General features: G+C 37.5%; 1 protein-coding gene across 1 annotated transcript in view; it reads right to left on the bottom strand.

The window, feature by feature from the left end:
- The window catches only part of LOC145673798 (uncharacterized), a 162355-nt gene extending 138340 nt beyond the window's left edge, over positions 1-24015 (bottom strand). Inside the window, exons 1-2 of the mRNA XM_081743558.1 lie at positions 23875-24015; positions 5020-5154 (exon numbers count right to left, since the gene is read on the bottom strand). Coding sequence (XP_081599684.1) covers positions 5020-5154; positions 23875-23985 — 246 coding nt within the window. The 5' untranslated portion in view covers positions 23986-24015. The remainder of the gene's footprint in view (positions 1-5019; positions 5155-23874) is intronic.
- Positions 24016-25531: the final 1516 nt, after the last annotated feature.

Here is a 25531-nt window from a genome sequence, read left to right as displayed (position 1 = left end):
TGATGACGCCATAGCTCTAAAACCCGTCACAGGATTCTTGAGAATTTTTTGCCAGAAGTACAACATAACTAGTACTACATGCGCAAGCAAGTTTCTTTTGTTATTTTAAATGTCTGGGTTTATCCTCAAAAATTCATAATTTGACTGTACTACAATAAAAGTTGATATTTAATTCTGGATACACCTATGGTGTTACTTCCGCAACCTTGAAGTTTCAATTATTTTAACTAAAAGTCGGTTGGGAAGTGAACGTAGGGGAGTTATAGTATTTGAAACCCGCTCGTACTCACGACTGTAGGAAATAGACTGCAATCTGGAGAGTTAGAATAATGCGCGGCATATAAGCTGTATATACAGCGGGACATGAGGTATAAGAAAGAATTATGGCAAAAGCTAGGATAAAACCAAGGACCCCAAGCGCCAAAGATTCGCATCCTGCCATGCAGCCACCACAGCTCATCATAATGAAAATAAAGAAGCTAGTTATCGGTTACTACTTTATATGTCAAAAGATAGACTAAGACGCACTATCTACAGAGCCTCGATGCTAGAAAGAGTATAAACCCTGTTTATAATATTTGTCACAGAAAAGTATATTGCAAATGGATAGTTGAAAACGGTGACTTGTGCCAAGGACAACCTTACAATCACAGCTAGTACATGGGTATATTCCATACTGGGAACAACGGGAAGGAGTGGAGGCAGAGGAAACATTTATAAGCTACTGGCGTCAAAGACTCTATTCTTGAAGTGAAGCACAGGTGTTTCCTTCTTCCTTGTTCAATCACGCTTTCGCATCAATCTGTCCGAATTTTACTTGTTGCATGCCATTGTATTACAAATGTGTTCTTCGTCCAAATGTTCTCGTCATACGTCCAAGGCCTGACAGTTCGAATTTAACGTGGATGAAGAAATTGAAGTTACATTCCTTAATTCGTGTTAGATTCGGACAACAAATGTTTTATCTCAGTTTAAGCAGAAATCCAAAGTCGTTTCTATAAAACGATTCTTTCCAGCTATTCAAGACCAAACGTTTTTTACCGTGCAAAAAACGTGCGAGGTAGACAATCCACAAGTTTTCATATGTTCCATTTTACATTCCTTTCAGACTTTTGAATTCTTTAACATTAATCGGCATCTAAGGCCATTTAGACCGTCACGTTTGAGGGATGACTTCCCTTGGGGAGCGCACTATCCGGGGAAGGGAAGTAAGGAAGCAGCATGGTACCTATAAGTAAGGTACCATCCCGGCATTTGCCTGGTATGAATGAGGAAATCCCAGGAAAATCTAATGTAGGGTGGCTGGCCTGAAAAAGCGTCTTACGCTTTTTCGACCGAGTGCCCCCAGTGGGAATAGAACCCGAGATTGCTCGCACTGACAGTTCTGAAAGGGCAATATAAGTTTAAAGGCGGAGTCAAGCACCACTACGTCTTATCGGCATCAAAATTCCGAAGATTGACTAACAAATGCATTTGAACGGAGCTTTATGGTCTGCCTGAAAATGGAGATGTCGGAAATTGCGAAATTCCTGCGTGTACAAATATCGATTCCGCGTAATACAAGTGTGGAAGCAATTTATAAAAGACAACAGTATTTAACACCGATCCTGCAGAACTCCGCGCATTCTGATATCCGGTGTGAGATGTACCTCTCCAGATGGTTATGACTGGAATTTAGAGTGTCCTGTCCAGGGCTCGTTAACAGATATGTACCTGGGCTAGATTTTATTGACCCGAAAAACAAACTAATCAATGAGCAATGGACTTGAAAACACCCTCGTTGAGTAAGGTGTGACAGATAGCCATTTTTTTTCAAGTGACAATTTAACTTATCATGCACTCATGACAGCACACATCATAAACTGCATCTCTCTACCACAACCTGTCAATGTTAATATGCCGCTTGTTACAAAAAAGAAACGCTAAATATAATGTGCTGATCCACTGGAAATAACTTGAGATACTAGATTCTACGCGTTGAGATCAATATAGCATTTTCCGATATACAGGCAATTTCCGATACTCCCTTAGATATATCCAGGAAGCTATATTTCTATATGACATGCCCGGCTACATGCGTTCCAGAATATTCAAACCTTCTTCTAGGAACCGAGAATATAACTGATTCTCTAATCTCATAAGTTGTCACTTAACGTGCGAGAGATACAACTGGTATTCATCTCCATTGACATGGTTTACCAGAGCACAATGAGAGGTACTGTAGCCTTAAACACAGCACTGAAATACTGAAAATAATCAGTACAGTTTGACTCAACTCCAAGAAATATATTAAATCTAAAAATTGTCAAACATATTGTACCTATATCTTGTTACTGTCCAATATCTCGGGATAAATGAAGTCATATCTATCTGAATTTGACGGCTAATAGTCGAACTAGTAGATGTGCAAAGAGTGTTCGCATTATTATAATCAGACGTAAAGTATTGCAACATGAATATGAGTGAATTTTTTTTCGATAAAGACTCAAATTCTGCGCTGGCCCCTCCAAGAAATGTGTGCTGTAAATGGACAAAATACATCATGAAAAGCAACATCCAATAGATCGTTCAATCATTTCAATACTTCAAATATCAATGTCCAAGATGACAGCAAAAGTGAATGTTATTCTGTCAAAAATAGAGCAAGACAGACATGTATAAACAGTCGTGATATCATCAAAGATATATATCCATCACGAAACAGAGTTAATGCCTTAGGGAAAGCTGGATATAAAAGTAGCTCTACTTTTGCGTGCCAAAAGATATGATCCAAAAACTTTTTCTCTATTCTACTCACATTGCACACGACGTCCCTAAGAACTCCGATTTTGATTCCAATTATCCGATATAGTTCACGGTATTATGGGGACAATTAGTAGACATCCCATGGACGTCTACATGGAACGCCCTAAAGAATGTCCACGCAGTACGTCCACGGGACGTCCAGGATGGGATAGAACATCACAGGGAAATCCCTCGCCGGACATACCTAGGACCCCATCATCCCATGAGTTACCAGTGGACATCCCTTTGAGGTTCCGTTGGATATCTCGTTTCTCGGGATAAGAGTGGACACCTGTATATCCCGCGGAAGTCCTATGGATATCCCTGGAGCAAATTCGGATGATCCCGGGATGTCTCGCTGTCCATTGGGGATCAGTGTTGGACGTCCCGTGGACGTCCATGTGTTATGTGAGTAATTTCCACCCGCCTCGTAAATATCTATTGAAATAAATAAATTCGAGGCAATTCTGAAGAGTTTGAACACGACATATAAAATGCAGGTAACCTACGAAAACAATGTGGGTAAAAGATCCTGCTCGAAGTGAGATGTGCCTCAGTCTGTGACAAAACCCAAACTGACGCCCAGAAATGTTATACTGTGAATTCGTTGGAATTGGAATGACATCTTGTGTAAGGGAGGATCTGTAAAAAAAATAGCACAAGTACTCGTAGTAATTGAAAATAAACGGCTGAAACTGGTCAAAGGTGAGGGTCTCCCATACCACGTTTAGAACGTCTGACGCAGTCATAAATTGAGCGAAAAGTCTAGGAGGTGATAGTGCATTCACCAAATAACTCTGACCTGGTACTGTTAGGCTGCTATTTATTTCGGTACTTGGAGAATTCGTGTTAAGTTAGTTTCAAGAAAGGCTTGTTAAAACTCGTATCATAATTTTGTAACCAAATACTACGGAAGTTTTAAAGCGACAATATGATGATGATGTAGAAAAAACTGCAGATCACCAAACAGAACGTTGCATGATAGGTTGCATAACGTTAGTTTCAAGTAGCAGTAAATAAATTATCAAATTTGATAAATGTTCAATACCTTTTAGACAACCTGATATAAGTTCTGATATCAAAACCTGTAGACTTTACAAGAGTTTATCTTGGTAGGAAGTGTGGTAAAGTTCTAAAATTGTTTTGATTTCTGATTATGTGCACAATTAGTCTGTGGTAAAAAAATCATTACACTTATACATGCTATTTGAGTCGTTCATTCCCAAACGGGATTTTGCCCAACAAAATTCAATTTTGAGATATTGACAGCATTGTATCACTGGTATTGATAGCTTTCGTATGACATATGGTTTATAGATCCAAAAAATCCGATGAGCGGTGCAAATTATGACTCATATCACGAGAACTACATATAGTGTAGCTAAACCCAAACTATCAGTTAACTCAATATGATATGCTTATTCCGCAAAATTGCCAAACTCGATTTAGGGACCGTTCAAGAATTTTGTGGCCCATGATCTAAAAAGTTCACTTGCCGTATATTTCGAGAACTACATATAGTGTAGCCAATCCCAAACTATCACTTAACAAAGCATTATGTGTTTATTTCGTTAAAAAAAAATGAAGACTCGATATAGGGACAGCTGAAAAATTTTGTGTGCCCTGACAAGAATTATTACCCAGGACAGCAATCTTCTGATCCTCTTTTTGGATCATTACTAAAACTCATGTTTAAGTTTCATTTCTTGAAGTTTTAAGAAGAGTTGTCATTTGCTTTTAATAATATTATTACCTGCTATAAGAATACTCCAAACCAGTCATTGTTTATTCACAAGTCGTTCTACTTCAGACATTACAATAATAATTTCTTTTATAGCTATAACTTTTATCATGTTTCCGTTATAATAAACAAATAATTACATTATATCATTATATCACTTTTGTCTCCGAAATGCCTTATCTCCATTACAAAATGGCTTCATATAGCTCCAAAAGTTATCTTGTCCTTCAAACAGTTCCAAAACGACTGTTTTCCCAATTCCCTTTTAATATTTCCTTCAAACTATTGCATAGAGTTTGTTCAAATTTCAGGAAACATTTATTTTTCCGTGATCAATAATTCAGCAAATAAAGCACATATTAATGAAAATTTGACTATACAGAACTTTTTTTGTTTGTTTTTTACATTTCTGGAAAATTTTCTTTGGTAGTCAAGATGCCGTTTGGAAATGGATGACTCATTTGTTGTTGCTAAAGTTGTTTCACTCTGCTTACCTCTGTTAATTCCCTTTCCTCTAGTACCCCTTCTTCCGCTTTAGGAATTAGATCATTACACGTTTTGGCATCCCGAAATGCCCATCGTAACGTACATCCGGTGACTGCGTAAACATTCTGGTGCGGCTGGAGAAACTGAAATTAATTATATGTAAACATACGAAAAAATATTTTTGTAATATATGATAAACAACATTTGATATATAAAATGAATCCTTTCAATTATATTGAATACTAGTGATACTCCGCATTGTTGAAGAAAGCGACCCTTCCTTTTCCCTTCCACTAACCTCAAACTCAGGAGCGTCGTTTAGGGGGACCAGGAGAGGGAAATTGCCCCGAAGGAGTTTAAGGAATGCATATACTTTAATCGAAGAATTTTAAAAATCGATTTAAGAAAATACTGAAAAAAAATATTTAAAATCCGGGGACATAATAATTTTCAGACATATTAGGCATATCTCTTAGTAATTATTTTTGAATGCATGAAGAGAAAGACTATTAACGCATGTACTGAAACCAAGAACGTAATGAGAGGGAATTTTATAACATGCCTCCATATTCTTTATGAACACAGAAATGTTCATTATATTTAAGACATTCCATATACGTACATAAGCTGATTTATATTGTTCCCTTTTAAGTGCAGGCGTTATTACACCTAACTTCCAAATTAGTGTTTATTTTAAATTTCCCTTGAATAATAATTAGATTCATAAAACATCTTAAGTCACGTCTACTATTATATTGTTGTAACAAAAATAGTTAATTTCTTACTTAAATTTTGATATGTGTTTGTTAAAATGTTGATGGATCAAAATATTCATTATATTTCAGGCAAAAAGTTTCTTGTACGGCTTATATCTCGAAACCTACATAAAGTGTAGCCAAACTCAAACTACCACTTAACTCAGTATGATGTACATATTATTTAAAAATAAGAAAACTTGATTTAGAGGCCATTCAAAATTTTTGTGGGCTCTGATCGAGAAAAATCCAATATATTTAATTCAGTCAAACATTTTTTCGTTCGACTCATATCATGAAAACTACATACAGTGTAGCCAAACTCAAACTACCACTTAACTCAGTATGATGTGCTTATTGCGTAAAAATGCAAAAAACTCGATTTAGAAACCGTTCAAAATTTTGTGGCCCCTGATCCAAAAAATCCAATATATTTCATTCGACCACAAATTTTGTGCGCCTTATATCTCGAGAACAACATATAGTATAGCCAATCCAAAACCATCACTTAAGTTAGTGTAATGTGCTTATTTCGTAAAAAAGGAAGAAAAAACAAACGAAAACTCGATTTAGGGGCAATTGAAAAATTGTGGGCCCTGACCCAAAATCGAATTATTGGGCAGGATCTCAATCTTTTGATCCATTTTTGGATCATTCTTAAAATTCTTGTATTAGTAATACTACAGCAAATGCCATAAAGCCGCAATTTTAATGTATAATTTTTAATTTTATGAATTGAATAGCTGAATTACGTTCTCCTATTACAAAAATAAATTTATATCTATATTTATTATACTGTTCTAAAAACATGTATCAAGTTTCGGTTAATGCCTTTGAAATGTATGTTGTACAGCCACCAACAAAAGTATCTCCCCCATAAGTGCTCTAATACCATTACTTGGGGTCCAGGAAATTTGCAGTTGTGAGATCGCCTCGACAGATGCAACCCAACTTACACGAAAATTTTCTCATAACTGACAGCAGTTGGTAGCCCTGATCTAGGTGTTTATGCAAGTAAAATTGTAAAGTAGGTGAGTAGCGAAACAGTTTTCCATTCTAAAATGAATATCTATGGTATGGATATTTTTGTCCAATGAACACTATATGTTATTCTCAATATCGCTGTGTATGTAATATATCATTTTTATACATTGTGTGTTTAGAGAAATAAAAATACTCACCACGCACGAATCAGAAAATGCTTGAATGTTGGTGAAAATATACGAAATCTATAACAACTATTGGAAATAAGTTTGTAAATTATTGCCTCAATTGACAGAACTCCAGTTCTGCTCAAACGAACATTTTTTTTCTTTCTGGAGAGGAGATCTTGCTTGTCACACTGAGTATGTATTGCAATTGTAACATTTGAAAAACAATTGCCGGAATTTGAACCCAGGTCTGCCAAATAGAAGTTCAATACGCTACCCAGTTACTTACTGCGTCACTTCAGCTGCCACTCAAACTATTAGCAAGGGGAAAATCGTTGCATGGAACAGTGTATGTCTGTGTGTTCAGAAAAAGACTTCAACAACTTTGGGGAGGTGATACCTGACACCACAGTACGAAAGAAAAGTATAGATCGACCTGGATCTAGAAATACTTCCCTTCGCCTCTGTGACCAATCGAAATGTTATCGAAAAAATACAAATTAGCCGTAACTCGAGAACGATATGTCGACGGAATGGCATTTCAAAGTTGGATCAAAAAGGATATTCATACGAAGTAGCTCAAGTGGTAGAGCATTGGCTTCGTATTCGGGAGGTCGTGGGTTCGAATCCCGCTGCCGACCATCCTGACTGAGGTTTTCCAGGGTTTCCCTCAGTCCTACCAGGCAAATGCCGGGATGGTACCTACTAAACAGGCCCTGGCCGATACCTTCCCAAATCCTTTCCATTGTTGTTGTTGTTGGATATCCAGTGTAAAATGGCCTCGGAGCTGTATCTGGTGATTGTTAAATAAATAAATAAATAAATAATTTTTAACCATAGATGTATCCAATGCACAATACGAATAGTGCCCGGGCGCGCGAGGGTAGTCCCAAATGTTTTAAGGAATTGCTTGGATATTCTACGAAAAGTAAAGGCAAAAAGTGCGACTGAATTTATGAGAGGTCATATGGGGCAAGGATTCTGGATGCAAACAGGTCTCCGCGCTTATTGCACTTTATCACATACAAGAAAGGATGTTCGGAGGTAATACCAATAAGCTTCGGGAGATGATTCCTTACATGAAGACATGAGAAAATTATGGACAATCATGGTAGCACCAACATGTCATTTCGTACCGAAAATTTGACTGATCGATGCTGGAAATGAACAGAGCTCAAGAAGAACGTATCGGACAAAAGTCAGGTAAAAATGTGTAGGAATTATTTTCATTTTTAAATTGTAATAGCGTACCAGTGTGTGTATAACAGGGCATCGCAAGGTTTATCCTGAAGGAGAAGAAGAAGGAAATTATCAGTTCTTCAAAAGGAACACCATCGGAGACCATTGTTGAATAATTGTGAACAGTTTCCGGTGTGTTAGTTCAGTTCAACACTGTAACATTTTGAACCAGCATCAATAACTTTTGGGGACGGAGTATTGGTTTTGGGAAACATGCTATTTGCTCATCATGACCAGTTACTGCCTGTCACTGTACTGACAGCTTATGATCGTCCTATCTGATCGGTTGTATAATAGAAGTGATAATCCAGTGAAGAAATATTTCCTGGTTATTTCGTACATTCGGAAAACTGTGCACCTCCAACAGTGATCTTTATTGGACAGTGTAAATTAGGTTCCGCGTATGAGTAAAACTGTGTCACCTTAGGGCTGTGTCTAACGTTTTCAGTTGAGATCGTTAATCCCTATATGATAACATGGCAAACTTCTTTCCAAAGTATTATGTAAACTATTTGTCTTATGTAGTTCAAAATTTGTCCAGATGTTAACCTACCCGAATACCACACGCTAACTCTTTTATTTTAAACTAGATCTTACATACATTAAGATTACTTTATACAATGAAATATGACAACACTGGAAAGAACATAAATATATACACAAATTCAGGTATTGGAGAATCAGTAGGGTTTCTTTTCCTGCTCGTGGAGGTGCAGATTCAATCTCTCCTGATCCATTAATACCATTTTTCCTCACTGATCTTCAAAACGTTCGTAGGGGAGGGAAATAAGTTACGAAATGAGAAAAGATCATTCATCTAAAAATGCGGAGAATACATATCTTCGAAGTTACGTTAGTTGATAACCTGATCATATGGTTGGAAGAACAAGGGGTTGCGGGAGGCAACACTGACTGCTGTCAGAAATGACACAACCTTATCTACCTACTCATCTTTTTACTTGTAGTTTACAACAAACCTTGTCAAAAAGGGTGCACTTTCCCTATTTTCCTATTTCAACCATTTTTCATCCTAAATCTTGATTCTTGTGGGGTGAAAAAAAAAGGAAATATTATTTTCGGCTGAGGAATCTTATCAAACTCTCAATGAAATTTGGCTGATACATGAACTTCTCGCAAATTGGAATGATCAAAAATCGCACGCAATCAATAAAAATATATCTACAGAAAGCTATATTAGTCCATATGTCCACATTCGTGCATACTTCTATTTTTTTTGCAGTTAACCATCCATCACAAAAGAGTTAATACTTAATCTGATGATGATTTGCGGGTGAAAATAACCAAAATCTTGCCGAACGAAATCTATTCTGGCGAAAACTTCGCGGAATAAAACTTAGCCATTTAAAATCTCGCAGTACCCAACCTTGCATTATCGATTTCTTCTGTATAGAATGTTTAAAATATATATTTAAAATATTCACTGTAGACTTGGAAAATAATAACAATTATTTTAAATAAATGACAAGACAGAACACATGATAAGTGATTTTAATATTTTTAAAAGAGGAAGAGATAGATAGGTAAGCAGTTAATTCGCAGCTTATTACTATAACACTTGCCTCGAAAACAGATCTTCGCAGTTAGCACTCAATATATAATTTAATTAAATAGAGGTGCCACTTTTTGGGGGGGGATTTACAGGTAAATCCTGTTAACACAGAAACGAAGAACTCATTTACAAGGGTGAATCAAAAAGTAAGGTGAATTGTTGATTTACAGAAAAGCGTACAGAGATACGTCGATGAAGCTTTACTATGTTTGAAGTATGGTATCACACTATTATTCGAAGAAGGAACCGTAGTTGTCTAAACATTTATTCCAAAGTGGCACCAAATCATCCATGCCCTGTTCAAAGAAATGTGGTTCCAGATTTCCTAACCAGGTACGTGTAGCCTGTTGTGCCTCTGTCAGTGTCTGGAAACGCTGCCCACGGAGATGTTGCTTCAGGGGGCCGAACAAATGGTAATCCGACGAGGCTAAATCAGGGCTATACGGAGGGTGATCAAGAATTTCCCACTTGAACCCGCGGAGGTGTGTACGGGTCCATTCGGCTGTATGTGGACTGCGTTATCATGCAGTAACAACACGCCCTCTCGGAGTGCCCCCCGCCGTTTCTGCCGTATGGCTGCTTTCAGCCTGTCCAGGGTTTGACAGTAGATGTCTGCATTAATGGTCGTACCCTTTTCCAGAAATTCAACATGAATAACCCCGAGACGGTCCCAAAAGACAGTAGCCATTGTTTTCTTGGCAGATGCTATTGTCTTGCATTTCTTGGCCTGTGGTGACGATGGATGTTTCCATTTCATGCTCTGACGTTTGGATTCAGGTGTCCATAGACGTATCGGAGTTTCATCGCCCGGTATGATGCGATGAAGGAATGAATTTCCTTCGTCGGCATAACGTGTGAGGTGGCTCAGGGAAATGCCCATTCGCTGGTTTTTGTATTCGTTACTCAGAAACTTGGGTACCCAGTGCGCACACACTTTTGTGAAGCTCAGTTGGTCATGGACGATACCGCTTACGGAACCATAAGATATATTCAATTCATTGGCAATTTCCAGCAACCGCACTCTTCTGTCTTCACGAATTATGGTATCGACGACAGCCACATTCGTGTCGGTAATGGACGTTGATGGTCTGCCACTTCTGCCACCATCTGTGACAGTACTCCTACCACTTGCAAATGCGTTAGACCACACGTACACTTGTTTCAGCGACATAACACGTAAACTTGCACCAATTCTCGATGAATATCACATGGTTTTGTTCCCTTGGCCCAGAAAAGAAACGAATGACACCGCGCACTTCCTCCTTGGTGTAATGTTCCAGTCGTTGCGCCATCTGTGAGTTGCTCTCAGCACCAGACGGGTGGACATAGAATGTTGTACAAGCCGTCACACTTCTATTACCAGATTACCTGTAACATGGAAAAGAATTAATTAGCTACACACAATACTATGGGTTTGACAGGCAATTTCACCTTACTTTTTGATTTATTCTTGTATGTAGGCAGATAACGTGTAACTCATGTAACGGAGATATTGTACTGGAAAGTTTGCTCCATCATCGTGATATTGTTCTTTGTGAATAATGCAATGAACATAATTGTTTAGAATTATTATAAAGGGTACATATGTTTTGATTAGTGGCGCATTTATGAGGCAATCAGGCTCAAGCCCCCGCGAAATAATTTTGTTATTATTTATTTTCGCATTATACGTACAACACAAATGCTTCTTACTGGTTCTCAAGCCTCCCTCTCTGAAAGAAGATCCTAGATACGCTACTGGTTTAGATAACATTTGAATCTATATTATAAGTAGAAATACTTTATGGAAGTTCAAACCTGAATTATGACAGAAATAAAAACACGTAAAATGTTAATAACTGTAGTCGTATTGTCGAACGAACTCCCAAAGAGTTGACCTCTTGAATGAAGTGTCAGAGATACTTGTTAATTCGCATTTGGAACTAACATCTCTACAAGCGCCTTGGCAGTTTATTCTGGAAAATATTTCACTGTGGCGTAAGTAAAAAAAAAAGCTGGATATTTGTCGATATCCGTGATGTATTTAAATTTTAGCAATTCGAAAAATATTTTATTTATTTCTAGTTGACATAAAGATTAGATAAACTTCTAGTTTAAGAGCATACCCACCGTAACTAACGTACCTCCTACCTACAGACGCATCCCTGCGCAAGTTCACTAGTTCACCCTATTCTGAACGTAATGTTCTCCATGAGACCAGACATTTATCTTTCCGTCTTGATTATAATCTCGGAAATCACGCGAAAAGTACCTTTATAAATTCGATGCAAGGCAAGAAACAACGACCATCGTCTCGTTTTCGAGACGATAATTTTCTTGAGTGCTGTGGGCAACACTTATTCACCCAAGTCTTGGATCTCAAACACTGTTTTAGTGTAACATGATTGTTATGTTAAAAACTACAAATTGATAAAATGATGGTACAAAAGCAGTGAAGAGCATTTATCTACGTTTAAAATATGCAAGACATTACACAATTTACTCCAATAATAAGTATGGTTTAAATATTATTATAAGTGTAGTTTAAATGTCATTGGGGCATTATCCAAGTAATAAAAAAAATGAAATCTTTGTCTTTTACGACACACGATTATGCCGGCTGTGCTAAAAGAGACGGTGATGATGAGATGGAATAAAATTTTGGAATGAAGAAAGTGGGAGGAAACGAAAATGAAAATGAAATGAAATCTTTGAGTTTTACGTCCCACGGTTATGCCGGTTAGGCTAAAGGAGACGGTGATTATAAGAAACGAATGAAATGGTGGAATAAAGAAAGTGGGAGGAAACTTGAGAACACCGAGAAAACCCACGCATACGGTGTTTGTCCACCACAAAGTTCACTTGGCGGAGGCTGGGATCGAACCCGAGACCCCAAGCACCAGAGGTGAACGCTCTACCACTTTTTTAGACCTATATATTGAGCACTTACATAATAGTTACAGTAATAACAATTAGAAAAATGCAACTAATAACAAGAAATACAAAAAATAAACATACCAGTAGTTAAAGCAAAAAAAAAATAATAATAATAGATCGCCTGATAATACTGAGCAAACCAGCGATGACGTTGGGGAACAGGTATACGCAAAAGAGAATAAGATAACCAAGAAATGTATAAATCCGGGGAGAAATCCGTAGAAAGATGAAGAAAGAGATCAGCCGTTGTAATTGTCAACCACACAACAAAATTATGTTTAACTGGAGGGAAGAAAACAAAATCGGGGCGCAAAATCATATTGTCACAAGTTAAATAGTCGGTACTAGTGCGAAGGATTCTGGCAAGAATTTGAGTATATTTTTGCCAAAGAGGGTATATCTTAGTACAGGTATGAAGACGATGTGAGAGGGTATCAGTTTGTCCACAAATATGACAGAGGGAAGCAGGGGAGATGCCCAGGGTATAAGCTCGTGCATTTGTTAAAATAAGTTATGCAACAATAAATACCAAAGCGAACGTAAGGAGGAAGATAAAACTGGGGAACCAATGTTACGCCAAACTTGAGGCCAGTTATTATTAAGAAATTTACGTACTATACGCGGAACGCAAGAGGGAGAAGCATAATATTGATATAATTGTGAAACGGTCATATCTTCAAGCCGAGCCCGTGCGATAAGGCCATATGCAATATCGAGAACTACCGTTTTTAAATAAGGATAGGTCTGTGACCATCCATGAACGGAGACAGGAGCAGTAAGCGTAACATGACTCAGGCAGCGCATGATGTATTTGGACGAAAAGGAATTGCTAAAAACACAAAGCAGTTTACAGGTTCTATGAAGAAAAAGACATCTGGCCTGTAAAGTAATGTCCTTGATACCAAGACCTCCAACAGAAGGTCGACTGCAAACTACCTGGCGATTTACCCGAAGAGTATATTGATACCAAAGAAAATATAACATATGTTTGTTTACTTTGTTAAGAATAGCAACCGAGGGCAGGAAAAGTTGCATAATAAAATATAAAAGACTAAGAGCATAAACCTGAATAAAAGTGGCACGTTCAAAAAGGGTAAGATTTCTTGTTTTATGTTGATAGAATAAAGTAACCAACTTAGAAACAACAAGATTATAATTTACCGAGATGGCATGTTTAACGGATGGATACCAGGTAATACCAAGAATTTTATGACAAGAAACAGATGTTAAGGGGGAAACAAAAGACGTATGTGCTTGGTCGGAAAGGCATAACAATTTGGTTTTCTCAACATTGAGGGTCGCACCTGAGGCTTGACTAAATAAGTGCAAATTATATTGAATCGTATCAAGGTCACTTTGAGAATGAAAAAAGAAGCTAAAATCATCAACGTACGTTTGTAGTTTGAGAACCGCCTTATTAAGAGAAATGCCATCAATTTCACGATAAATTTTACTAATAAAAGGCATAACTGCAATGCTATACAAAAGGGTGGATAAAGGACACCCTTGGATTAGACCACATTCAAGCCGAAATGAAGAAGTAAGTTTCCTCCATTAAGTTTCAATTGTGCCGTACGATCTCGATAAAGAGCACGGATCACATTAAAATAACTGGTGCCCAAATGTAATGCTTCCAAAACACGAAAAAGATAGTCATGATCAATTTTATCAAAGGCCTGGGAAAAGTCAGTACTTAATATTGCTGTGGCGCGAGTGGGATAACGCTCAAAAAAAGCGATGGTGTCACGAATATTTGCTAGTGCCAAATATAGGGGATGTTGGACATCATGACCAAATTGGGCAAAATGTAAAATATTTGGGAGGAAATTACGTAAACGAAAGGGAAGAACCTTGGTTAAAAGTTTATAATGACAGCAAGTAAGACTTATAGGCCGGTACTGAGTGACACAAGGGGACTGAGACTGCTTCGGAAGTAAAACGATAATACTATGCGTAAGAGAGGTCCCTAAACGTAAGTTGACACGAAAATCATTAAAAAGTTCGGTAAAAAAAGGAATAAAAATATCAGCAAAAGTTTGATAAAATTCATGAGGAAATCCATCCACACCACTAGATTTATGTTTGGGCGTGGTCATTATAACTTGCTTGATTTCATTTTCAGTAAAAGGGGCATTCAAAACATCTTGAGCTGCAGGTTCTAAGGGAGTCAACTCAGAAAACAAATCATCATGGCACGGAGAAGAAGGATGTCGGCTATAAAGACGGGTATAATAACGGGTAAAACAAGGAGCAACATTGGTTCCCAACCATAAACGACCCTCCTCATCTCGAATCTTACCGATTAGCCGTTGTTTGCCCCGACGTCTTTCAACAGTTACTTAAACCAGACCGGGAGATTCAGTGGGCTGACTCGAAATAAGTTTACTCCTCACACTAATGCCGGATAACTTGGTGCGATGTAATGACAACAGAATAGCTTTCACCTGTTTAATTTGTGATAAAACAGGAGCCCCTTGTTGATAAGCAAGATGGTACTCATGGTAAAGTCGGTAATAATAATTATACTGCTCCTTAAAGTTTTTACTTCGCTCACGACAAGAGTCTCGACAGGGACGTCTAAGGGTAGGTTTACCCCGAGAGTCCCACCACTGCATAATGTTACGCTTACGTAAAGATTGCTTAATTATTTCATTCCATTTTTGTCGAAGAAGTGCTTGAAAGGATGGATCAGACAAAATACTAGTATTAAGATGGAAAAAAAAGATTTTCGTAGATATTGTGTTACAGGTAAATTAACAGTTAAAATAACAGAATGATGATCAGAAAAACAGACTGGGACCAGTTCTATGCTTTGAACATGAGGAAGCAAGGATGCAGAGATGAAAAAAGCATCGATGCGAGATGCTCCTTGAGAATGAACATACGTATAACCCGGGTCGTAAGGGTGAAAATGAAGGCAAACATCCACGAGACCAAATTGAGTAAGAACATGAAGCAAATTAGTGGAAGGGGTACGGTTCTGTAAGGAATCTTGAGAACCGGGAACTTCATTGGGTGATATCAATAAAAATAAGTAACTACTCCTGAGAAGTTCTGCTCGAGAATCGGAGTAACTACACCTGGAGTAATCTCCTCCCTCAATTTCGTATCAATAAAACAAGCCACTACTCAGGTCTAGTCTTCTCCAGATTTATGAACGTTTACTCGCGCTTCCTCTGCAGTCGTAGCACTGAGTCGTATCAATAAAAGAAGTAGTTACTCATTTCTCCCACCCGTCGCGCGGTCATTTCGTTGTTTTTAATCTATGGCGTAGTATCCTAAACGCCATGGAAGGGACAAGTAGCAACGACAGTTTCAATTAAAGTGAATTTGTGGATATTATAAAAGTTCCAGTGGTACTTTCAAAGTCACAGTTACCAGAAAGTAAACGAAGGAAAGCCGAAACTTTGAAGGTAATTACAGTGAAATGCAACGAAATATCAAATACATCTACAAATGAGACACAAATCCAAAAGAGAATATTTAATATCCGAGCGAGCATTAAAAAAAAACTAATAATTTGAAAAAGTAAACGGGAGACAAGAAAGTAATACTGAAACCACGGGAACGAACCTCCTGGAACTGATGGATGTTGATTGGAATCCAGCAATATCAAGATTAGCACGACAAGTGCATATCACGTGTTGTCCAAGGTCTTGTCCAAGATTGTTTGGCTTTAAGAATGAAATCAGACACTTGGTCCCTTTGTTTCCTTTTTTAAATAGTCCAGCCAGTCACGTCGTAAAGCACGTCAATCTAATTGCGTTTTCCACACCATACGTGTCCCCTTTCACCTTGGCATAAAAAAATATACATTTTCATGTATACATCCTTCCTATCAGCGTTGAGTTTAGTTGATTTTGAGTTTAATGTCCTTTTCAGTAGCGAGGCTATATGAGACGGGACCCACTGATTAACTTGGAATCCGAACCATATGAGCTCCCACCGGGAATCGAACGCGGGTCTCTCATGCCAAAGGCACGTACATTATCCGCTTAGCCACGAAGGAGCTCTTCCTATTAGCGTATTCGTCTCCAAAATACTAGGTTTCTTTATTGCCACGTGTATAGTCAAGTGCTCCGATAGCACCCGGAAATGTATATTGTTCTTGCCACTCTGCCTTTGCTGTTTGAATATTACACACACCTCCGGAAACAATCAATTTTCAGATTTCGCAATAATCGCATCCATTACACTTGTAGTAGTCATAGACACAGTACTTTGAGCCACAACAGAATCCCCTGACATTCAGACCTGGAATCCCGGATCACTCACGTAAAGCAAGAAAACCCGCATCTTTTCATCATTACGTAGTGCATCACCGCAAATTTCCGTTGATTCTCCTAAAAAATGTTGTGCTAACTACTCTACATTTTATTTCATGAACCTATGTTTTTTGTAACCTGCATTTGCAACATTTCTATGCAATTTATAAATTTTGCTACATAGCAAAACAATCATATATTCTGCCATATTTTGCACGGAGTCACCTATTTAGCTTGCTCCACAAATTTGGAGAAGTTACTAGCATCACAGAAGAGTCTTTGATTTTTATTGATATCAAACGCGGAGTAGTTACTCGGCTCGAGAACAGAGGTGTGGTTACTTCAAAACGGTGGGGCTTCTTCGAGGTCAGCCGAGACGACTAGTGCTCAGTTCTCTTTTTATTGATACCAACGCGAGTAACTACTTCAAAATTGGGCGTAATGAGTAACTTCTCCGTTTTATTGATATCACCCATTGTGATCACCTCCCCAAATAATAGATGGAGTACCAGCATGCAATGCAGTAGCAACGTCATTGCTGAAAAAAAATATTACGTTGAATACGGTTTTGCGAGCCAGATGGACTATAGGAATTACAAAGGTGTATAGTTTCCAAATTGCCAGTAATAATGCGACCATCAGAATAATTATAAACCTGATCGAGGTGTAAATCACTGCGATAAATAAGTGCAGTACCTGTGCCTGCTACAGTTTCATTACTAATAAAAGTATAATTATATAAACCGTGTAAATCAGTAATTTTAACCTCTTGGGCAAACAAAATATCAATCATTCTAGTATTAATAAAGGCAGCAACTGCATCCTGTTTCGTAGCGAAAGAAAGTCCGTTAAAGTTTATAGTACCAATCCTAACACCATACACTATATGGAAAATAGAAAAGTAAAAATGTAAAACATACGGGAGTAATATACAAAATGCAAAGCCTATGCACGAATTTTTCCACACCGCAAAAATTTAAACTTCAAAAAAATTAACCAAAAATTAAGACGGCGTTTCAGCATTTTGGTTGGACGAAAAGGAATGTTCATTAGATGCAGGGGGCACCTGTGGTTGCGAAAGTTGTTTAGATCGCGTGCGTAGAGCAATACTAGGTTCATCAGACAGAGATGAGTCAAGCACTTTCTGAACTTTAGGAGCTTTACTGTCAAGAAGAGGGCGTTTCTTTTTCTTCGACGTATCCAAAGGTACCATCTCAACATTCATCACACTAGGCAAATTTGTGGTGGGAATAACAGAAACACTAGGAGAGGTAACAAGTTCCGGACTAGATACTGCAGCGTGTTGTTCATGTACTGAGTGGTCACTTGAAACGTTCACAGAGGGCGTTGAAAGAGACGAGTCCACTACTAACGACATCGCAGCAGCAGCCTCTAAAGTATTATCCGAACTTACCTGATTCAATCCAGAAGTAATAGAAGGTAGTATCACACCTTTGCTGGAAACATCAGCAGGAGAAATAGTTACAGAAGATTTTTCTAAAGAAGGAGCTCCAGGGGTACTAAGTGAGGGAGGGGTATTTTCCACATCACCATCAGCACTAATAGTCTTGACAAGGGAAGAAGCAGAAAGTATAGGAAAAACACTGAAGTTAGTAACATCTTTAACAGCTTTAAGTTGCACTGGAGGCGGAGCCAAGCGTGAATTTGACTCGGAAGGTAGTCGAGAATCTCCTGAAACCGGAACAATCACAGGAGCACGTTTAGGCAGTCGATTATCACATTGCGAAATCAAATGCTGATCACTATCACATCGCGCACAAGTTTTAATTTGTCCAGGATATGTCACCCATAAACGAAGACCATGGACTGTGACATATGACGGAATGTTCTTTTTGAGGACGATCTTAAGTAATTTCCACCCGGTACGCACCGGGTAAAAATGTCCAGTAGAGTAGGGTTCATCGGTAAGACCTAGAATTTCCCCATAGGAGAGAAAAACTTGTTTAAGGTGTAAATCGGAAAGTTCCATTGGAACCGCATGAATGCGGACCAATTTAATCAGATATGAAGCCGAATCAATAGGTAGGTTATACGAACCTACCGCATCAGAATACTTAACAGTATCTGTAAATTCATTTAAAATGCGTTCACAATCTTCCTGAGTTTTTAATTTAATATATAATAGCTTACGTGGAAAATCCATTTCTATGCTGAGCACAGTTTCCAACGGTAACCCAAAGGTATCCCTAATCCACTCATGTAAAATAATAGAAGTCGGCACATTTACCACACTTTGAAAACTGATACGAAGTGTATTGAGGCGAATCGTGTTCATATCGAACTTAAGTCAAAAAACTGGATTCCAAAAGAATAAAACAAAAAAAATGTTATGTGATAATATTAAGAACAGGTGAAAAGTACAATTAAATTCAGTCAGATAGCACACACACAAGAAAGATGAATCGACACAATACACTAGCAGTAGTAGCTGCTCGAAAGAAACACCGTGACCTCGAGCGAACCACGCCGAGAACCAGCTCACTCGGCTACCAGCCACGAACTTACCACTGAACCATCGCGGCCCCTCTGTACAACCCTGTTTTAATACAGAAATACGAAAAAAATCTGTTAAATACTCCTTGGTGGACTGAATGTTTGTGCACAATTTCAATCTTCTAGGTGCAAAAAAAGCCCGCACAAAAATAATACCGAACATGTCCAAAATTCCCTATACAGAAATATATTTTGATAAAAAATTCCCTGACACTTCCCTAATTACCCTAGGGGCACGTGTCGCCAATCATTCTCTTCAGAATAGAACGGTACCATTCACATGTCACCATCATGTATTTTAGGCGGGAAAATCTTGAAGAAAGGGATTTTTGGGTAAAAATATCCATTTTTTCAACTTTTTACCCCTCTGGATTTTCCCTGTTTTAACGCAGAAATCTGAAAAAAATCTGGTAAATACTACTTGGCGGACTGAATGTTTGTGGAAAATTGCAATCTTCTACGTGCAAAAATAAGCCCGCCAAAAATAATGAACAAAGACCCGCCAAAAAATAATAAAAGAAAATATATATTTTAGAATTATGACGTCATCACCTGCTATGTCTCGACACAGGAAGGTGTGAAACCATACGTAAGGTCTTCTACAATGCCTCTGGACTTGAAAAACAAACAAAAAAAAACGAACGAAAAAGCTCAAATAGGAGAGTTCTAACGCAATGTACAATGAAACACCCGTATGGTACAAATTGTACCGTGGGATTGCGAATACTGTGTTAGGTGTATCGCGTGGGACAGTGTCGTAGGTGATGACAACCTACACAACACACGGGTAAACCACATCGGGGAAGCGGAACAGTGGGCGGAAGAAAATCATGAGTGACAGGTCACGCCGGGTATTAAAGCGCATTGTCACTTAGAACCGTCGTGCCACTGCGGAACAAAGTGACGGAGGAACTCAATCAGCACCTCCCCCACCCTGTTTCGACAATCACAGTTCGCCGCGAATTACATGACATGAACTTACGGGGTCGTGTTGCAGGTGCCAAACCGCTCATCAGGGACCATAACGCTTTCGCACGCCGCAAATGGTACCGCGACCATGTAACTTGGACCGTTGAGGTCTGGAAACGTGTGATATGGTCGAATGAGTCATCCTTCACCCCATTCCCAACCACGGGCCGTGTTTATGTGTGGAGAACGCCAAAAGAAGCTTATGATCTGCAGTGTCTCCGCCCAACTGTGAAACATGGCGGCGGCTCGGTGATGCTCTGCGCCGCCATATCATGGTTTTCATTGGGTCCTGTGGTCACACTTAGCGGACGAATCACTGCCAACGATTATGTCGCAATTTTAGGAGATCACTTGCATCCTATGGTTCGGATGTTGTTCCCGGACAATGACGCCATCTTCCAGGATGATAATGCACCCATTCACACAGCTGGCGTTGTTGCAGTGTGGTTTGAGGAACATCGGGATGAAGTTCAACACCTCCCCTGGCCCGCCCAATCCCCAGATCTCAACATAATTGAACATCTGTGGTCCGCCTTGGAGGCACGACACCGGCGACGATTTCCACCTCCATCCTCTCTCACAGAACTGGCCGATGCCCTGCACGAGGAATGGTGTAAAATTCCACGTGCTAACATTCACGACATCTATGCCTCCATCTCACGTCCCATCAAGGCTGTTCTGAAGGCGAAAGGTGGCCCGAAACCATATTAATCTGGTAAGTTGCAATTTCGTTCAGGTGTTTTCATTTTTCTGATCACCATCTGTATAATAATATCTAGTCCGGGTGGAGATTATTCTACGGAATTTTAGGTGTGTATTTCAGTATTACACACTTCTTACATTTATACTCAGTTGTCTCTTCCGTCAGTCTCTTTCGTCACAATAAGTTTTAAAAATGAAACAAAATATTTAATTTGAGTACTTGCTCTTAAGGTACATAATTAATGAAAGTGATTGAATACGAAAGAAAATGATAGGATGACAATACGGGAGGAAACAGAAGAAGTCGGAGAAAACTCACAGACACGACATTCTTTCACACAGCTTCCCCTGAGGTGGGGCCAAAGCAGGAAACTAACGCAGCAGAGGTTACACCTGAACCATCCCTGCCCCTACAATAATAACTTGTTACGTTGATACATTTTGTCGATTGATCAGTAATGTTTATCTCCAACTGTTATCCTCCTACTAATTCACATTATTAGTAGATATTTTGAGACGCTTCATGTTAACAGTTTCGGATTTATAATCTTGTTTGTAGAATACATAATACATTTCGTTTCTTCTCTTTCAGGTTAAACCTTTTACCTGTTTTACATCCACTTACCCTGCCGCCCCTGTTTTACCTCCACCTATACATTAGTCGAAACTAGGATTGAAAACAATTCCGAAGATTTCTACTAGACCTTGATCCTACACTTCGTTCCTGACCTGTTGTCCTTTTCAACATCGCTCAGTCAAATTTTTGACGGGCTACAGCTACGAATGAAAGCATTTGTGCACCTATGGTAGATTGTATATCCATTCCTAAAGTTGTGTAATTTTATCTCCAAATACTCTCGTCTGTACGTCTGACATATTATAAGTGTCGAGAATTATCCAGAATTTCTAGATACTAATCTGCAACCAGGATTTTTGGCTCCATATGGACTAACGCATTGCAGTGCACTTTCTGACTTTAATAAATACTTGCTTTCTCTGCTTAAAGTAGAATACACAAATAATTACAGAATTTCTTTGAGAGCTACCCTTGTACCTCCACTGCACCACATCCAAGTATGCGTTAATGACATCCACGACTAAAAATAATGAATATTGGCTGATCATATGCTCTTTACACAGCACATCATTCACATATGAGCATGAATCTCCTTGTCATTCCTCACAACATCTTTACATGCCCCTTTACAGACACACGCGAAAGATGTTATGATAAAAATCGGCAAAGCATACTATAAAGAGATTTTTCGATTATTTTTTTCAATATCTCGCACCGTTTGCAGGATTTGAGCCTACTTCCGGTTGAAATTTCTAACTCGTGTACGATCAGTGTTTTTTTTTTCTTTTCTTCATGCATGCAATATGTAATAAGCAAATACATTATATACACAATTAATTATAATGTCAGTTATATATGGTGTTCATTGGGCAAAACATTTCAAAAATAAAGATTCATCTTAGACTGGAGAAATGGTTATCCTTCCTTTTTCATTATTATTTGCCCATGAAAAAAACGCCTGAGAGATATGCAACCAATGTATACAACTATGTTGTGTTGGAATGTATAATGCGTAGAGTATGATCCTTTATTTTTTGTTTTTAATTTCAACACTTCCAGTGTACCCGTAAAAATGCAATAAAGAAATAATGGCCATATTTAAAAAAAATCAATTAGAACTGGGCAATCTGCGCAAAATTTGCAATCGATCAGTGAAAATATATTTTTTTCTAGAACCTGTAGTTTCCGAGATCTCGCTGTCGAAAGAAATGGCCACAAACATATAAATGACCACAACTGTATAGCTTTGAAAAAACGCCAAAGATGGCAGCACAATTCATTTGCATTGATTTTGGAGAAGATTTATTAAAATACAAAGGCTTTGAACAATAATTTATAAAGAAATAAACTTTATGAAAAAAGATCTATTTAAATATATATTTTTAAAAATGTACACATACTTGAAAATATTTGTCTTTGTTAAACGTGAAATCACAAATAATTGTAAATCAATAGTTAGAAATCAGAAGTTACAGGTTCGAACTGAGGCATTTTTACTGCTATTGTAACGTTTTAACTACTTTCTGATTGAACTTCGATCAAAAAAAAAAAAATACAAAGGTTCTTTTTTTTCTTTCGATCAACTTTCGACTGACCATAGAGTAGAAAGGTTGTATTTCTGTACTTAGCTTGCTATAAACTTTTTTCCTTATTTTGGTGTCAGGAATCACCCGAAAAAGTTTTGAAGTTGTTTCCAACATCTTGCATAAAACTTCATATCTGGCTCGCAATAGAGATAAAAGTGGATATGAAAGGGTAGGGGGACGGAAGGTACGGCATGACGCTACACCGTCCTCCTGCCTATCTTTGCTCATTCTAATTTTTTTTAGGAAATGAGGGGACTCCGTATATATCTTTTGTAGGCAGGATGACGGCGTCCCCCGCATTCCCCCTCAGTTTTACTTCTGGTTGGCAATACTTTCAATGTTTCCGTAAATAACGGAATAGAGTTAAGTTGACAAAAGAAATCAAATTGAAACTGTCTCATTCAAAGTGTCCCCTTTGATTATAGTAGTTCATTGTTATAATATATATATATATATATATATATATATATATATATATATATATATAACAAATGCATTAAAATAAGTATGTAGAAAGGAATGTTCTAGAGAATTAAAAGTAATTCATAATGTCCAGCAGTATTTGTTAAGTTCTAACTAGATATAAATACTAAATTAAATAGCAAGAAAATGTACTTACGCAAAATATAAACTGTTTCCCCACGTTGTTCAGGTATATAATTTCCGCTGTTCTTTCTGTCTTATTCGTGAAAAGGATATAGTTTGCCACTTGTGGACGGTTATGACTCATCCTTGGTGGGTGTATTCTCGGTAAATTATTCATTTTCCCTACTAAAAGAGAATTTCATTTAAAGGAATTTCAAAATAAAAAGTAAATCACTTCAGCCAAAATTATTCAGAAAAATAAAAGAAGAAATTAGTACCGAAGGAAAGTTTAAAGATCGTAATAGAAATATTTTAAATACAAAAGCATTCGCATTGTATTTCCATTTTTCATGCAATACGTAGGAAGAGAATACATACATTACATATATAAAGAGAGAGAGAGAGAGAGAGAGAGAGAGAGAGGGAGAGCCGAAACTTGGTTAAAATTAATTCTCTTAACTCGACGATTATGAAGTTTTCTGGTAAGTTATCTCATACAAAAGGAATTTTTCAAGATTACTGAGCTAGTTTATAATCAGGGTAGATTTCACTCTCGCGGAGAAAATGTTCCGAAACAAATTACAGTTTTAACACATTTGAACCACATTATACATTTCATTTTTATTTTTAAATAAAATAAAATATTTTTTAATAACACACAATAAATTTCTTAAACTAATTATACACTGTAAGAATCAACTTCAGATTATAAGAATAACATATTTTATACGTATTATTTATTTATTACTCACTATCATTACTGTTTGGTATTCGGTGTCGGCCTTCCAGTTACATAAATGTGACATTGAATGTCGAATATATTTTAAGTTCAATTATGGTCATTCAATTGCATTATTTAAAGTTATCTCGCAGCAGTTTGTGATGTATGGGATCGCCTACTACCCACATATAAGGACAAGTGTACCTTGGTTGTTATGGAAAATGGACCAACAAAGAGATATCTTATGTTGTTGAATCAAAGCCAGCGCAAACATCCCTATGCATGAGTTCTGTTAGGGAATCAGGAACAAACTATAGTAAATATAACCAAGATATCTACGAAAGGTGTAATACACATATATGTGAAGTTAGTGTCTGAATTAATTTATACGAGCGCATAATGAATGATTGGAGGACAATATAATCAGAGCTATAGCAGATGGGTACATTTTGCTAAAAATGAATTCCTCAAAAAGAATCGCAGAAAGACAATGAAGTGACCTGGGGGCCACTGGTTTGGATACCATAACTTTAATGTAGCAGAGTTATGCGAAAAAGTTTGTCAGTAGAAAACAGTAGCACGTGTAGGATAAAACGATTTCATAAACACAAACGGTATTGGAATTAATTAATTCATAAAACAATTATACTTACCCACTAAATAATTCTTTATATCAAGATCAAATAAATTTGCCAAATAAAAATATTATAATACTCAGATATACCGTTAAAGTGCAAGCCAACATATAAAATCTTCTTTTCTAAAGTATTCCGATAAACAACAATTACAAAGTTACTTGTTCCACTTCTGTTATATACAATATATATATATATATATATATATATATATATATATATATGTATATATATATATATATATATATATATATATATATATATATATATATATATATATGGTTATTTTCTAAACCACTCCTTACAAGGAACATATTAAAATAATTCATCTTTCG

The sequence above is a fragment of the Thermobia domestica genome, chromosome 17 (assembly GCF_964235325.1).
Source record: "Thermobia domestica chromosome 17, izTheDome1.hap1.1, whole genome shotgun sequence".
In the NCBI taxonomy this organism is placed as follows: domain Eukaryota; kingdom Metazoa; phylum Arthropoda; class Insecta; order Zygentoma; family Lepismatidae; genus Thermobia; species Thermobia domestica.
Note: the sequence above shows the minus strand (reverse complement) of the source record. Positions and strands in the feature narration are given on the sequence as shown.